Source organism: Myotis nattereri, assembly GCF_964212035.1.
Source record: "Myotis nattereri genome assembly, chromosome: 6".
In the NCBI taxonomy this organism is placed as follows: Eukaryota; Metazoa; Chordata; class Mammalia; order Chiroptera; family Vespertilionidae; genus Myotis; species Myotis nattereri.
In genome coordinates this window covers 89,037,032-89,054,473 of record NC_138081.1, presented here as the reverse complement: position 1 = coordinate 89,054,473, position 17,442 = coordinate 89,037,032, and the positions used below count along the sequence as shown (strand labels likewise).

General features: G+C 35.8%; 1 protein-coding gene across 1 annotated transcript; it reads right to left on the bottom strand.

The window, feature by feature from the left end:
* Window positions 1-780: 780 nt before the first annotated feature.
* On the bottom strand, window positions 781-15,863 carry ZUP1 (zinc finger containing ubiquitin peptidase 1). The gene is made up of 10 exons (XM_081094954.1): window positions 15,743-15,863; window positions 13,781-14,356; window positions 11,989-12,099; window positions 9,993-10,111; window positions 8,499-8,667; window positions 6,428-6,616; window positions 5,846-6,011; window positions 2,807-2,958; window positions 1,561-1,781; window positions 781-1,351 (listed from the first exon to the last, which is right to left on the bottom strand). Exons 1-10 carry the CDS (start codon window positions 15,843-15,845, stop codon window positions 1,304-1,306), a joined length of 1,854 nt encoding a protein of 617 aa, XP_080951080.1. The 5' UTR covers window positions 15,846-15,863; the 3' UTR covers window positions 781-1,303.
* Window positions 15,864-17,442: the final 1,579 nt, after the last annotated feature.

Here is a 17,442-nt window from a genome sequence, read left to right as displayed (position 1 = left end):
TAGTTTCCAGTGGCACGTGCCTCTGCTACTCCTTTTACCCGTCTATAAGGCCACCCTTCTATCTCCTTCTGAGTAGTGACAACTCCTTTGCTTTGGCACTAATTAGAAAGGAAGGGGGAGATGTAGTAGAGCTCAGGAAGTATGTCTCAGTGCTGTGGCTGTTGCAATGGTGTGAGCACACTCCACCATGACATGCTTCCTCGGCACACCAGGAAGTAGCAATGCCCGCCTGAACTAACTCCTAGAGCCACATGCATAGTACCCCAGCCTTTCAGCCATTGGTCGCCTATAGCAATGTGTCTCCCTCTGATTGGTCGCCTATAGCAACGTGTCTCCCTCTGATTGGTCCCCTCATGCTATATATACCCCTGTAGTTCCTCAAATGGATCTGCGTCAATGAACCTGGTCCCCGGAGTCGTGCATGCAGACGCCCTAGCGCGTTGGGGCTCCGTCGTCCTCATCCCCGAGGGATCCCCTGCTTCATTCTGTGAGCTTCTCTGATCATCTCTCAATGAATTTCTTTCTGCTTCAGTTGACCAGAGTAGGATTCTTTTTTGCAACCTTACACAGCACAGCCAACATGAGTCTGAAAGTTTCTTTCCTATGGGACACATTACACACAAGACTCTAAATCTCAGTTGTATAAGTAAGAGTGTGAATATTGAACAAAAGCAAATCCCTCTTTTCAGAGTGACATCTGTTGTTAAATATTAAGTTATTTCTAGGAGGTAAGGAGGGAATTTCATGAAATGTTTTACAACAGAAGAAAACAATGTTTTTGATTAAATTTATTGGGGTGATATTAATATGATATAGATTTCAAGTGTAATTTTTATGATACATGATCTGAATATTACATTGTGTGCCCAACACCCAAACATTGGTAAGAATTTGAAAGTAAGACAGCCTGGGATTATGAAAATTTTTCCAGGCAAATTACTAATCTTACAGTTTCAGCTTCCTCACACACTAATAATAACACTTATCTCACAGAACTATTTTGAAGATTAAACTAATTAATACATGGAAAATACTAAGCATACCTAACATAAGAACCCAATAAATATTAAATATGACTATAATACAAAATCAGTTTCTGAAATGGGTAAGAAATATAAAACCCACAATGCAAACAAGGTATTTTTCTAAGTTTCTAAACAGTGAATCACTAATGATATATTTAGACATTTTAGAAACTAAAAGTTGAGTATTTAGAGAATTCACAGGTTCATAAGTTGCATTAAGGAATTTAATATCTGAATTTGGGACATGAAGTTCCACACTCACTGAAATGCTTAATTCTTCAAGGAATCTTCTCGGCTGTAAACACTTGAGATGCTTGTCTCCTGGCCTTGAAACAAAATTTTTTAAAAAACTTAATTGTAAGCAGAAATCAATTAGTTAGAATACATATTATTCTAATATTTTAAAAAATCTAAACATAATTTCAAGATACTGAAAATTTCTTAAGCAAAATTACAATCTTGAATTTAAGAAATGAAAAATAAACATTTTAAAATCCAAGCCATAAAAAAAATTAAATTCCAGATAAAGACTTACAATTTTCTCCTCTGCAGTTAGAACGCCCTCTACTGCCACTATCTGGTACTGTTTATGCTTTAAATTTCCCACAAATTTCCGAAGTTGCTTGAGACTGTTAGCCTCCATGTCTTGCTTTAATAGTTTCTGCATTTCTCGAGAAGGACATGCAGGATCAAACACTAGTAAACATAACGTTTGGTTTTTTCTCTCTTCAATTCCAACAACTGTTCGACTATGACCTATCAAAAAATAAAATAACAGCTATATATGATTTACCTACAGCCATACATACAGATATAAATATGTATACACACACACACTGAATACTCTCTCTGCATATAAGAAGTGTGTGCAAATGAATGTTTAGACAATAAATATAGTTAGTCCATCTGACATAGTTATTTGACCTCTCTCATTCCTAAGACACACGCATTCAGTTCTACTTCCTAACTTTTCAGTTTTCCTTTGTTCAATTTTAGTTTTCTAAAGGCTTCATTACAAACAATTTTCTACTGTGTCACACATTTTAGTTTTTCTTTCCCAATCCTTTGATCCTTCCTATATAAAGATCTCAAATGAAAGGATTTGAAAATTACCTACCATAAAACAAAACTCTAATGGTTCTAAAAGGTAAACAGAAATAAATATATACTATATACTAGAATTTCAAAAGTTAAGCTTTACAGCTTGTATTCCTAACAATTACTTTTCCTCATTCCTGTCAATCCAGATCACCCATTCAATATTTGTCAAACACGCCTGTGCCGGGCACTAGTCCAGGAATCAGTGATACAAAGCAAGCAAAACAAACTTTCCTGCCTTCATGGAACTCACATCACAATAGAAAGAAATACTCTATAAGCAAGATAAATAAGGAAAGTATATATTACACTATATCTAAAAAAATAAAGCAGGGAAAAGGGATAAGAAATGCCAGTGGTGGGAAGTTGGGATAATGAGATGAACTTTTAGGTAAGGTGGTCAGGGAAGCCTCACTGAAGTGACACATGGGTAAAGACCTGAAAAAAGTAAGGGATAAACAATAAAGGAAGAGTGAACCACGCAGCCCTGAAGATACCAAGGGTATCATCTTTCATTACCCAGGAATAGACTGAAATGAAAATGTAACTATGAAAATCAGACAGGTTACTATCACCCTACTCCCCATGATCAGACTTTTAACCTGTCCTAAAGCAAAAGCTAACTCTTTGTCGTATAAAGACATGCTTGTAAGCTACAGTTATTGTTTCTGAGTTGCACTAACCTTGATGTTGCAGATAGATAGGAGGCTTAGATGTACACACGGCTTTTGGACCCCCTTCTCTCTCTGTAGAATAATAGTTCAGTATCCATTCAAACAGGCGAGGGTGCGTACCCAAAGGACCAGTTGACTTGTGAAAATCCACAATACGGCACCTAGAAAAAATGGACAGAATAAATTATTTAGAAAATATCTTAAAAATCCTTTTCATCAGTGGAGTTAATAATACAAAAAAATTCTTAGTTTAAAACTAATTCTATCTCATTTTCCTAAGAAGAAAAAAATGCGAATTTTATTATTTATATAAAAAACTATTTTATGAGAAAATATTTAAATAACTTCATAATAAAGTTGATGACTTATAAAGTTAAAAAGATTTTCTGATATATAAAATCTCCATGAATAAATGAGATTTAAAAAAATCACCTACATAAAACCCGAGACACGGCTTTTATTCTAAAGTCTCTGAACCTGATAATCAATTGGAAGCCAACATTTAATTCCTTGACAACCATTCACATTTATCAAAAATATCCTGAGTATTTTTCCTGTCAGCTCTCTCAAATTCCAATAATAAATAAGAAAAGAATACCTGTAGAAATCAGAAAAACCTGTGTACCCCATCTACCTATCTATCGATCTCCTATTTGGCACCAGACACCGGTTGTGGTATTGTTTCCTCAAGAGGAAGTCAACCTTGAATAAACAAAATTATTTTAACAAGTGTGTATACTTTTCAACAACTGTTTTAAAAAGGTCAGGTATAAACAAAAGCACTTTAAATACTTTATTTTCACTTTAAAGTATAGCATAGATATCCTGTCCTTGTGTCTGTTGGCAATAAAATCTCCAACTGTAATGGTTGTCATTTTAACTTCAGTAAGTTTAATGTTGGTAACTTTCAAACTGATTAGTACCGAGTTTTAAAGGTTGAAATCAAGTTTTGGATAGTTGTTAAAAAGTAGAAACGACTTTTGGGTTAGCAGTTGACTGCATGTCTGTATTTAAGAATGTAAATAGTACCCAACAGAGTATAATTCATGGAGTGCAAAAGGAAGACGTTTAAAAAACTAGCAAATAAATTCAGGTTCATTAATAAAAAGGTTTTATTCGAAGGAAGACTAAACTATTTCAGGTACCAAGAAAAAGCTGGATACATCAGGTATTTTAGATGGCAATTTTCCTTTCCTTAAAATTTTTATAAAAGCTCAAACATGATGAAGTACATATAATATGAATGTGTGAAGAGATGGCAAAAAGAAAAAAAAATTTAGAGGACATAAAACTATTCCCTTCAATTTAAATTATTCAAGTAAGTTATACACACATTCGTTATTTAAAATTTTAAAAATATTTTTAGCAATAAATATATCAACTACTATGGTAGAAACAGTGTAAAACACTGGATAAATTACCTAGGAACAGACATAAAAGGAAACTATGGAGTCATGAAGCTTAAGGCACATTTTCCATTAAAGATGATCAAAGGCATCTCTTCCCTCTCGAAAGCCCAACAACAAAATACTGAAGAAGGAAATGACTTAAACACCCAAGGACAAAGAGAATGGGGACAGATAAACGGTCACACCATTCTGAAAAATGGAAAACTGAAAGCTTAGAGGCATAAGGTATTGGGGAGAGTAGTAATGGGGACAACAATATGAGATTAATTGGAAGTTTGCATAAAGAAGGCAAATCACTTTTCACTTCACACACACACACACACACACACACACACACACACACACACACACAGGAGCTGTAGCAGAAAAGTGGAGAACTCTTCTCTGAATGGCCTCTGAGAAATGATCTCTCTCTATACTGATATTTGAGAGTTCCCTAACCAAATAGCAAGTTTCCACCTAAGACTCCTTAAATGAAGTCTGTTACTCTGCAAATCTCATGCAATCCCACAAAACTTCCAATCAGCTTTTTAGTGCCTTGTTCCTCACTCTAGGAATACACAATTAAGGATTTACAAAAGGTAGAATGCCTTCAAAATGAAAAAGACTAAAATAAATAGATATGGAAAAAAATTAACATGGAGGAAACAAAAGTGCAAGGAACAGAAAGATACAAAGTGTTGGGAAAAAATTTTGCAACCATAAAAGAATAGGAGTCTATGAAACTTTACCCCTTAGAATTAAAAACATGATTGCTAAAATAACATTTCAATAGAGTAGTTGGGAAATAAAGTTGAGTGAATCTAGACAGTAAAACAAAAAGCAAATATTAAAAAAAAAGACATGACCAATAAATTTACAGTTAACCCCTGAGCTCTTTCTACATTCCAATCACAGTTCCAAGCACTTTATTATTATCTCATTTAATTATCACTATAACTCTACGAAGAAGTTACTATTTATATGTTCTTTTATCAATGGTAGAACTAGGATAGAAATACTCTATAAATAAGATAAATAAGGGTACAGACAAATTAAATCACAGAGCAGGTAGATAGGAAAGCCGGAAGCAATTACAGGCATCTGACTCGAAAGTCCAAGCTTTAAACACTACACTGAGATCTTACAATTCACCATTCCCGGTTAGAAAAGAAAAACAAATCTCCACACAATATATCAAAATCCCACATTCCAGGTGAAATTTCATAATATCAGGGCTAACAAAAGATGCAAAAAATTTCCAAATAAAATAAAATCAGCAATAATAATATTTATACAGTCCTGATGTAAACTCTAACTTCAAAAAAGCTGAGATTTAACCATGTTAGAAGGATTGAGAGTGAACAGGTGGGAAATATAAGGGGAATGCAGTAGACAAGGTCTAACACTGATAAACCAAGAACAAAAGCCATGAAAGCATATTATTTAAAAACGGGAATGACAGCTGCTTCCGATAAAGACTAGAGAATGGAAAGGAGCATGAGATAGGAAATGAATTTATTATTTCATATAAACCTTTTAGTGCTATTTAAATTTTAATTTTTAACTACTGCTTTGATAGAAAAACAAACAAAAAAACAGCAACCATAAAACTTCCCAGATGTGACAATAGTATCACCTTGGCTTTTTAGGTACATACTTTACCCTTAGGGAGGTCAGAAGTGTATATATTTCACATGCTCCAATCCAGGCCTTTGTTCCCTGTAGCCTGTCATTAAGTTGAGAGGCACCCTGAGGATCAAAACCTTCCCTCCATGCATCTTCAATCATAGACTGAATTTTTGGAATACAAGGAACTGACATACCTAAAATCATACAAGCAAACATGTTACATAGCAGTTATAAAAGTGTTGAATAGTATCATTTAGCAGTACACCATTTACTCTAGAGGAGTCTAAGAGAGATATTGCTGACATCTGATATTGTATCAGTTTTGCTTCCGCCAACCAGAATTCAGGTTTTTAATGTAAATATCCTAAAGTATTTCTTCCTCAAAGCCATTAAGAGTCCCTACTATACATATTTCATGTACAGCATGTATTCTAGAGGAGCCTACAACACAGTTTCTAAGAGTTATTCTTGATATTTTCTATTGTATCAGTTTCTCTAAATATAAATATCCAAAATACTTCTTCATTAAAGCTATTAACTGTGCCCGCTATATTTTAATTCCCCCCATATCATATAAGGTGATAAGTTCAAAGTACTATACTTCACATACCTTTCAAGCAATCATCGTAAGTATCATTTTGTAATAATGATGACAGTAGCATTTGGAAATTTCTGTAACCACAACCCCAACCTTTGTCACCAAAAGAGGAATGAAAGTGATCCACTGCGGCAGAAAGCCACACACGCCTGACATCTGTGGCAGCATTCTGGTAGTACCGGTAAAGCGCTTCAATAATCCCTAAAGTAGAAGAGAGAGTGAGAAGATTTAGAAGAATTAGTTACTTTCCTATGGCTGCCTAATATATTTCTAATATCAATCTGTCCCTCAAATGCCACATTTAAATTTTGTCAATTCCATCTTTTTTATCTTTTTACTGATATAACCTTAGTTCATGTCCTGCTTTGCCATTAAATCAATCACTTCGAAACTTCAAGACAGCTTATCAAAAGGACATAGTATATTTTAGGGCTGTGCTCTGTAATCTTTTACATTTGTATTTATTTTAAATTACATATAAATTAGTGGTTCTTTAGTAACTCTTAAATATATGAACACTTAGAAATTAAAGAATGACACAAATTAAAAACAAATAGACACTTTAATATTTTCTTACTGTATACCCTAATGAATCATATTATACATTTCCTAGGATCCCCTACTTCACATACTTCTTTTTACATGAAGACCCCTAGAGAAGTATAAGGGGAGAAAGTACAGATTCATTAAATGGTACTAAGATAAATAAGCAATAAGAAATTAAAGTATTGTTATAAAGGGAAAATATTTGATCCATCCTTTTCTTTCTCTTCTCCCTCTTTCCTCTCACATACACATATGAACAAATAAATTCCAACTGGATTAAAGTCAAAATATGAAAAGCAATCTTTCATAAAATATATAAATTAAAAAAACAACCATGATCTCAAAGATGGGGGAGTTTCTTAAAAATGACACTTTTACAATAATTTGAAAGAATATATGTAAGATATGGAAGCAACCCAAGTGCCCATCAACAGATCAGTGGATAAAAAGCTGTGGTACAAATATACAATGGAGTATTACTCAGCCATAAAAAAGAATGAAATCTTACCACTTGTGATAACATGAATGGGCCTGGAGGGTATTATGCTAAGTGAAATAAGTCAGTCAGAGAAAGATAAATACCAGATGATTTCACTTGTATGTGGAATCTAAAGAGTAAAATAATTGAACAAAATTGACACAGACTCATGGATACAGAGTACAGACAAATGATAGTCAGAGGGAAGCAGGGTTGGACTCAGTGAAGAAGTTGAAGGGATTGAGAAGTACAAATTGGTAGTTATAAAACAGTCATGGGGATGTAAAGTACATCATAGGAAATATGCTAGTAGTCAATAAGATTATAATAGGTAGATACTTCAAATATTTGGGAGACCACTTTGTAAAGTATGATTGTCTAACCACTATGCTGTAAACCTAAAACTAATACAAAGTAAGACTGAGTATAAACTGTAATTGAAAAATAAAATTTAAAGAATAAACATACCACATATGAAATTTAAAGGCAAAATTATAGACTTGAAGATATTTATACCTCATAAAATCAACAAAGAATTAGAATCCTGATGTACTTAAAGGACTTGCACAAATTAGTAAGAAAAAGAAAAACAATAAAACAGAGAAAGGACAAATGAATGGAATAGGTTATTTCTTGAAGAAACTACCTCAGGAATAAACAAAGAAATGCAAATTAAGACATACATCATTTCGTGCCCTAATGGCCAAAATTATATAGTGCCACCATACAAAGTGTGAGTGAGAATACAGATGCAAATATGGATTTTGACCACTTTGGCAAACAATTCCATAATAACCTTAACGAAGTCAAAAAGTTCATTTTCCAAATACAAAGTAAATTAACACAATATAAAAGTGAATTATTTTTAGGTGAACTATTTAAGAACAGAAGTTTAGACGTTTCAAAACAACACATTTTAAAAAATTATTTGAACACAGTCTCACCTAAACCTATATAAACTGTAGATTATGAAAATTAGGCAAAATTCAAGTAATTCTGATGATTACTTCGGTGATACACAGAATATTAAAACCATGATTTTGATGTTTAAGAACTCACCAGAAGTTTTTGTTTTCCCATCATCAATACCAATAGCTAGTGATTCCATCATATCAGCTTTTCTTCTGTGAAATTCAGATGGATGCATTCTTCCACTATTTACTTCTCTCTCCATACTTCGTAGTAGCTGCTGTTTGTACCCTCCAGAATTATCTAAACCATATTGTCGCTATTAAATATAAAACAAATAACTTAATTTTTATGTCCCTTTACCTTGGTGAGGAAGGAAACTTACCATAATTTCATTCATCTGGAAATGCATTTTGAAACATTTTGGTTTACAGACTTTTATAAAAGTCAATTTAAAGATTTTTATGAGAAATAAATCACACGCATACAAAATCCCTGAATTAGTAAAAGCCTTCTCTATAAACAACCATCATGGCAAGAGACTTGCTTTTCTTGTGGTAGAGAATCCTGTTTTCCTACTAAAAGTACAAGGCAGACGAGTTCTGAACACACTGATGATTTTTGCAAGGAAACCTGTCAGTACTTGTTATTTGGTTCCCAAGCTAGTCTACAAAGGCCTGCTTAATTCATAATTCATTCAGGCATTCATTCTACCTAGTAAATGAACTATGTTTTTGCACAGGGAACAGAGAATCTCAAATAATATGTATAAAAAGACCTTCTTGGAAAAAGTTCCTGAGATCTAAACAACTAATTGGCAAAGGGAATAACAAATTCCCTTTAATATTGGAAGCTTTTTGTATTTATAATGTGCAAAAATTACATAAGGCAAGAAGAGTTGTGAAAAGCCAACTTTCTTTTCTCTTCTGAATCCTGGTGGGAAAATATTTTGCAAGTAAATAAATCACCAATGAGAAAAATAGCCAAAATCAGATAGTCTAAGGTGAGAATTAAATTTTCTCCCATATTGCCATGTGTGAGATGCCTGAGAAAAAAGTGAGAGGTCATATAAGTTTGGGAAAATTATGATATGCACAATGCACAATAAAGGATTTGCTATGTCCTAAGTATATAACCTGTTCTTTTATTTTTCAATTGCAGCTTACATTCAATATTATTCTGTATTAGTTTCAGGTGTATAGCATAGTGGTTAGACAACGTATACTTTACAAATTGTTCCCTCTAATATTTCAAGTACCCACATGGCACCATATATTATGAATCTTGGTTTCTTAATTTGCCCCATCAACTTAACCATGGGTTTGAATCCAAGCTTTTCATTTAATACTGCCTGATCCTGAGCAAGTTAAGCTACTAAAAAAAAAAAAAAGGTTTAAAATAATTTCTCCAGAGAGATGACTTGTTGTGAAGATTTTGGGATATGATGTGAGGTGCTTACCCTAGTACATGACCAGAATGAGTACTTACAAATGGTGGCTGTTAGGAACTATAAAATACATGTTAAAAAATATTTAGTATAATAACAAGGACAAAAGCAATAGGCTGAAGTCTTGACAGCATATCTGAAAATTAAGAATTCTACCAAACCAAAATATCAAAATATAATAGTTATAATTTATGTACCTGCAGCTTCTGAAATTCTTCCCTTTCTTGTCTTGATTCTTCAGATCTCTTTCTGTCTTCTTCTTCTTGAAGGTGGTGAGCCAATTCTAGGTCTCTAGAACATTGGACTCTATCCATGCCTATCAGGTATTTTTAGTGTTTAGAATAAAATAATTACTGAAATCAAAGCTCATTTATTACATGTTTATATATATATATATATTTTAAAAAGGAGTAACTGCTATATTTTGCAATTTGTTCATGCCTATGATGTCACAGAAATCAAAAGTACAAAGTTAGCAGAACTTAAAATACTTTTGTAAGAGAATAGCCTCCATTTAAATCACTAACATTCACTGAGTGTTTAGGTTGAGACAAGGACTTTCCATTTATTGTCTCATTTGGAACCTTATAACAACTTTAGGAAGATAGATATTATTATCTTCTGAAGAAACCCAAACTTAGAGAAATTAGCCACATCATTCATTGGTGTTCTTTATTAACACAAATCAAATAGATTGGTTTAAAAAAAATCTGGGAAGAAAATAATAAAGAGCATAAAAATATGTTTGCAAAATCCAGTTCCACAGATCCATTAGCCATTGGCTTTTAGCCAGTATCTTATCTTCTTGATCCCCCAATTTGGTGGTTTAATAATGTATTTGATTATTCTTTCTTTCCTTTCCAATCTCTCAAGCCTCCACTACATCTTCCTATTTGGTCCCCACTTCTATTGTTGGAGATATGCAATTTACAACGGACTTCTAGTGTACTGCTGAGGCTATTTACAGTGATATACTCAGACCATATCTTTCTCTCATTACCCATTACAGGCTGACAGGATAATTTATGCACCAATACAAAGCCTATTCATAAACAAAGTAAGAATTATCAGATACTCAGCTCCAGAGGGTTATTCTTCCATGACAGTTAGTAAAGAACAGAGTAGAAAACTGTTCCATCTTTTCTACACTCATTCTCATCTTGGGATTAGTCTGAGCAGGTAATGCTGTCTGTCCATGGAGATAACTGACTGGTACTAGGATCAATGACACTGGATACCGAGGCCCCGGCATCAACAGGTAGTATCTATGTACCTTGAAAAACTAAAATTCATTAAAATACAGTTGGTTTCTCTTAGGGTTTATGTTATATTTTGTTTCAGTAGGACTGTGCAAGTCATATAGGGTATTTCCACTGCTAAGTCACCATAATGATTCCTAAATAATACCACATTAAAAAAAAATAGGGTACAGAGGAAAACTTTCATGTCACTTATAAAACTAGTAAGTGGTAATGTAAAAAGCTGGGCTAGCAGCTAGAAAGGCACTTGAAAAACTTTTTAGTCACATAGCTCACATTCTTTTTAAAATTTGCGCTATATGACAGCATCCTAGTTCACCAACAATTTTGGCTGACCAAATGTTAAATTCAGTTACTTCTAAGCTGCTGAAAAAATGGCCTCAACTTACAAATCAGCTGCCTAATATTTCACTGTCTTCTAAATATTGGTACTCTGAGGCAAAACCCTGGATGCACACCTCTAGCTCAGTTGGTCACAACAGTTTATTCTTCACAATTTTTCTGTAAAAAAAACCAACAACAAAAAACCTTTTTAGCCCAGCCAGCATGGCTCAGTGGTTGAGCATCGACTTATGAACGAGGAGGTCACGGTTCAATACCTGGTCAGGGCACATGCCCAGGTTGCGGGCTCAGTCCCCAGTGTGGGGGTGTGCAGGAGGCACCAATCAATGATTCTTATCGTTGATGTTTCTATCTCTCTCTCCTCCCTCTCCCTTCCTCTCTGAAATCAATAAAAGTATATTTAAAACAAATAAAAAACCACCCCGACCTCTTTTAAAAAGTTGGAACTAGATTTGAATTCTTTAAAGGGACAGACTTATTTTTGACCAGTATGCTTTTTTTCTCTCTATATCACTAATCTAAAAATTAGATATGTGTCCTAGCAAGTGGAAATTAAATAATGACATTCTTATTTTTAAACATATAAACATACCTTGTCTAAAGCTGCTTTCTTCCAAATGCAAGTCAACATGTTCCTGGAGAAGATGGTAATTTGTACAGGTGAGCCCACACATAGGGCAGTCGTACAATGGTTGATCACAGTCTGTATTAGAGATATAATTCAATTGGTTTTATTTAGAAAACTTTTAGATCTTCACCCCAAGTCAAAGACTGTTTGGTTTCTTGCCAAAAAATTTCTACAACTTGAAATGTCAAGTGTTTGAATGTTCCTTCTATGTGAGGGTTTGAAGCCACATTTTAAATGATATAAATTTACAGACATGCTCCAGCATACTCTCTTTTCCTACTTCCATCTTCTTTTAACCAGCACATAAGAGAAAATTTAAAAACAAAAAGGAAAAATTTGATGCAGCATACACATACTCAGTTTAGGAAAGAACTTGGAAATGTTTAATTATATTATCTGTATGATAATAAAGCTACAGAGCCTACCAAGATAAGCTAGAGCACTAAGTATTTTTCTTTCAGTTTTGAGATATAACTGACATACTGTACTGTATAAGTTTAAGGTGTACAGCATAATGACTTGAATTACACATATTATAAAATGATTACCAAAATAAGTTTAGTTAGTATCCATATCATATAGAAATGAGAAAAAAATTTTTTTCCCCAGGTGATGAGAACTTTCAGGATTTACGCTTACTCTTGCTAAAGAGTAAATATACAGACGTGTTAGCTCTAGTCATCATATTGTATATCACATCCTCAGAGCTCATTAAATATCTTATAACTGAAAGTTTGTACCTTTGGCCACCTACATCCAATTTCCCCACCATTCACCTCTGCCTCTAGTAATCACAAATTGAATATCTTTTCCTATGAGTTTGGTGTTTTATTTTTTAGATTCCATATATAAGTGAGACTGTACAGTATTTGTTTTTTATGTCTGACTTATTTCACTTAGCATAATGCCATCAAGGTCCACTCAGGTAGATACCAACAGCAGGATTTCCTTTTCATGGCTAATATCCTACTGTATATATAGGGTGTCCATAAAAAATGTATACACACTCTTTGAATAATGATAAAGGCAGTGTTTATTAAAATACAACTCATGCCCTAGCTGGTTTGGCTCAGTGGCTACAGCATCAGCCCTCAGACTTAAGGGTCCTGGGGTTTGATTCCAATCAAGGAGCGTACAGGCTCGATCCTCGGTCAGAGAGCACATGCGGAGGCAACCAATCAATAGGTCTCTCTCACACAGATGTTTCTTTCTGTCTCTCCCCCTCCCTTCTAACTCTCTCAAAAATCAATGAGTAAATATCCTCAGGTGAGGATTAACAATAAGTAAAAGATGTTCATCACATGTTATTAGGGACTTGCAAATTAAAGTAAGACACTACTACACACATTAGAATGGTCAAAATCTGGAACATGGAAAACAAACGCCAAATGCTGGCAAGAACTGAAATCATAGTGTTTTCTGATCATAATTAAATCAAACTAGAACTCAATAACAAAAAGTCAAGAGTCTGAAGCAGTCCAGATGCCATTCAGTTGATGATGTCTTTCTCTTCAGAAAGGTAATAAAAGGACTCTCAATGTAGCTGAAACATATGTTACCTGCATGTATCTTCTTTCCCATTTTGTATTGTATTGTATTGCAACAATTGCAAATAAACAATGCTATAGATATAGACTGATTTTTAAAACACACTTGTAGTAATCTGATTGCAGTAATCTGATTTACAAATCAACTTTCAGGGCACCACATGTTAACTGGAACTAACATTAGTTATTATATGAAATGAACACTTTACCTTCTACTGGAGTGTCTAAAAGATTGGCATGATTTGTTTTCACATGAGTTTCCATATCTTGAGTACAATCTTCTATTTTTCCACAGAATGGACATTCAGGAGGACTATACACTGTGTCATAAATTGATCCTTTTATTTTGGATAGGTCACACTGTTTTTCCTTACTTTCCAAGAATTTTCTAGATTCAGTCAAGTTCTCTGAATAAAAGGCTTTATGTTCTAAAGTACCATCCTTAGGCAGGCTTTGAGCTGAAATTTTCGGATGATTAGATGCACAGGGTGAATGAATACTTGAATTAACTTCCATTCTGCTCTGCTGGGTGTTGTCCTTCCTGTTATCTGAAGTTCCACAGTGTATGGTATTGATCCTCTCAAAGTTTCTGCCCAATTCATCTTGTTCAAAATGAGCAGTTTCAATATGAAAACACATTTCATCATAATTCACACCCGACAATTTGCAAAATGGACATATGACTTCATTTTCCATGTGGACAATTAGGAGATGAGCCTTCATGTCCGGTTCTGAGGTCACTGTTTCACCACAAATATCACAGGAAAGCATGGTACATCCAGCAGCTAGAAAAGAACACAATGTTATGTTAAGTTAGAGAATAAGAGTTGAAAACAAAATGCATTTTATAAAATGATTTGGAACAATTAAGTTTACCCAAAACTGGACTATTTAGGTGAAGACATTTTCAATGTACTTACTGTTCCTCAAGTATACAAACTTATTAATAAATCTCAACCAAACCGTCCCTGTGTTTCAATTTAATGAGTCTAACAAAACAAAGGCAATAATAATAATGAACATTAAAATAATTTTTCAGCTATTTCATAAAGTGCGGTCTGAGGTAGAGAGAAAGTAACATTTATAAAATTGTCCAGGGGAGATAAATCAGGTAAGAGACAACAAGGAAGCCTCATCAACTGATGTATCTGAATACAACAATGGGGAGGGTAAATAAACACATCTTAACAATGGCAGCTAACGGTGAATGAGCTCAATATATCTCAAACTAGTTTAAGTATCATTATTATTCCCCATGGAGTAAACCCTAGCTCGGACATGTCACCACACCAGGAAATGGTTAGCTACAGTGCCAACCCAGTCAGTACTCTCAACCCGAAGGACAGAAGCCCATTGAGCAGAGTAGAAAAGCGCACCGACTCCAGAGCCTAGAGAACTGGAGTACCATCTCTGGTTTCATAGTTTCAGGGAAAGCATCTCACCGCTTGGAGATTCGGCTTATAACACGAGCTGTGCTAAATCAGCAGTCACTTTTGAGGTCTGTGGACTAATAAAGTACTAGCTACCGACAAGTGGTGATTTTGTTAAGAAATCACTTTTTAAAAAGCAGTCACCGCCACAACCTGCCTACCACAGATATTATTCAGCTGCGAGCTATTTTAAGGGAAACAGGAAAAGAAGATCAACTATTCCCACCATCTAAATAAACTTAGTTTTATGAGAACTTCCTACGCTGTCCTTGTTTTTCTCATTTCCCTTCAGAAGAGTGAAAACAGTCCCTGGTTTTAGAAGAACCCACCCCACGTCCCCCCGCGCCCCATCCCCTGTGGGGGGAGGGGAAAGAAAGTCAAACCCAGCGAGTTTCTCTTCCCGTGGCCGGGACTCGGCTGGACCGGGAGGCGCGGAACTCCCTGCCACTCGGGGTGGGAGCGGGAAGGGCGGGGGGCAGTGCTGGTGGGCAAGGGGCGAGCGGGGCGGCAAGGGCCACGTCTGTCCAAGGTTCGCGCCGGCGTCCCGAGCCAGGACTCGAAACCAGCTCCGACACCGACTGGGTCAACGCTCCGGGCCTGGGAAATGAAAGCTGGGGCCATCAGGACCTGCCTCCGGCCCCGCGACCCCGCCGTGGCCACGCTACCCTCGGCTGGGCTTCCTCTTCGGGTCCCGCAGGCGAAACCGGCTGCGCGCAGAGGAGCGTGCGCGGCGTCGATTACCTTTCCTGACCCGAGAGACGAAGGCAGGTCCTCTCTCCACCCAGAGATTCGCAGTTAACCGGGGAAGGGACCTGCGACTCCGAAAGGATTCAGTTTCCAGCATCACATTCAAAAAAGCATTTCCTCTGGTCCCCGGAAGGAAAGGACTCCCAGAATGCACCGCTCCACGCCCGGCTGAGTTGCAGTGCATTCTGGAAGTCGTAGTCTTTTTCCACCTCCCAGCAGGGTCCGGACTGCTAACCAAGTGGGAGAGACTGGCTCTGACGTCTTTCTGAATGAAGGGGCGGGTCCTAGAGCACGGCAGGAGTGCACAGAGTGAGCATTAAAATGCTACCAGATGTCACACTCTCAACTACGCTCTGCTGATGGAAGGTGGCTAAGACAAGTTCTTGCCTCAAGGTTACAAGATCCCACATATCTTTTTTCTATAGTTCAGTCCTTATTTCACTGGACAAGTATTTAATGAGCGTCTATTAGCAAAGCATTCTGCTTGGAACTGGAGCTGCAGTAGAAATCAAAATACACAAAATCCAGGCCCTTTGAATCTTACATTCTGAGGTAGAGAGAAAATGAACAAATAAACTTATCATGACAAGTGCTATAAGGGAAATAAAACTGGGTTAGTTATAGAAAGGACAAATGTAGGTAGCAAAGGTCTTTCTGAAGAGGTGAGTGTGCTTATGAACAACCTTGCACCAACAGCAGGAAGAGCATTCCAGGCAGAGAAACTGATAATAAGAAGAAAGCCTCCCAGACTGGAGCAAAAAGAACATTTTGTGAGCTGAGCATAATGTTCTAGAAGTGGTTACAACATGAAGTCAGAGTTGTAGGCAGGGGTCAAATCATGTAGGGTCTTGTAGAAAACTATTGGAGTAATTAAATAGGACAGTGGCATGACCTGAGATGTACAATATATATTTTAGAAATCATTCTAGGTGTTGAGTAGTTAAACATGGCAAACTGAACATGTACATTTATATACCTTGCCTCTCAAAATCTACTAAAATGACAGTAAAGTAATAAAAAATAAAAATAAATGCTTAATAAGATTTTAACAAAATCTGGAAGCTAAAACAAAGGATGAACGAGTAGTACCTAGCTTAGCTAAGCACAGAAATTCACTAAAAACAAATCACTTCATATGCCAGAAGTCTGGAGATGTTCAGAAATTAAAGCCCAGATACTTCTAAGAAAGATGTTAAATTTGGGCCTGAAAAGAGGAAAATTTTGCTGAAATTCTGTATCGGGAGCAATTAGAAGCCTACCTCCAGATGTCCTCTATCACGAGGTTGCTAAGTGGCTCCTCTTTCCCTCCCAGACAGAACACTACAGGTTTAGCTTATGAGGAAAATGAACCAGAGAGGCTATGAAGTTAAAAGGATGAGGGTCAAGGTATTGAACTGAAAATGGGAAATAATGAAAGCTAAATACTGAATTATGAGGCCCCTCGCCATTTCCTCCCATCACATTCTGATGTCTGATTTGTGGTTCCAAGTCAGGAGATTGGAACATTATTCTCCAGGAAAACCATTGGTCCAAGACAATAGACTTAAAGATAATGGCTTTTAGAAAATCCTCTAATGAAATACCGAGATCTCATTTAATCTCTCTGTAGGGAGGCCAACAATCAGGGAGTCAACAGGCCCCACTGATACACAGGCTTCCAATGAGTTTCTTTAATGTCTCACTCTTAAATATGG

What these genes read in the sequence shown, in the direction of transcription:
- ZUP1 (XM_081094954.1), bottom strand. Translation starts at nt 15,845, where the DNA reads ATGCTGGAAACTGAATCCTTTCGGAGTCGCAGGTCCCTTCCCCGGTTA. An exon ending in AAGAATTTCAGAAGCTGCAG is followed by an intron (nt 8,668 to 9,992) that starts GTACATAAATTA and finishes TATATTTAATAG; the next exon opens with CGACAATATGGTTTAGATAA. An exon ending in CTGACCTCCCTAAGGGTAAA is followed by an intron (nt 2,959 to 5,845) that starts GTATGTACCTAA and finishes CATTTTTTCTAG; the next exon opens with GTGCCGTATTGTGGATTTTC.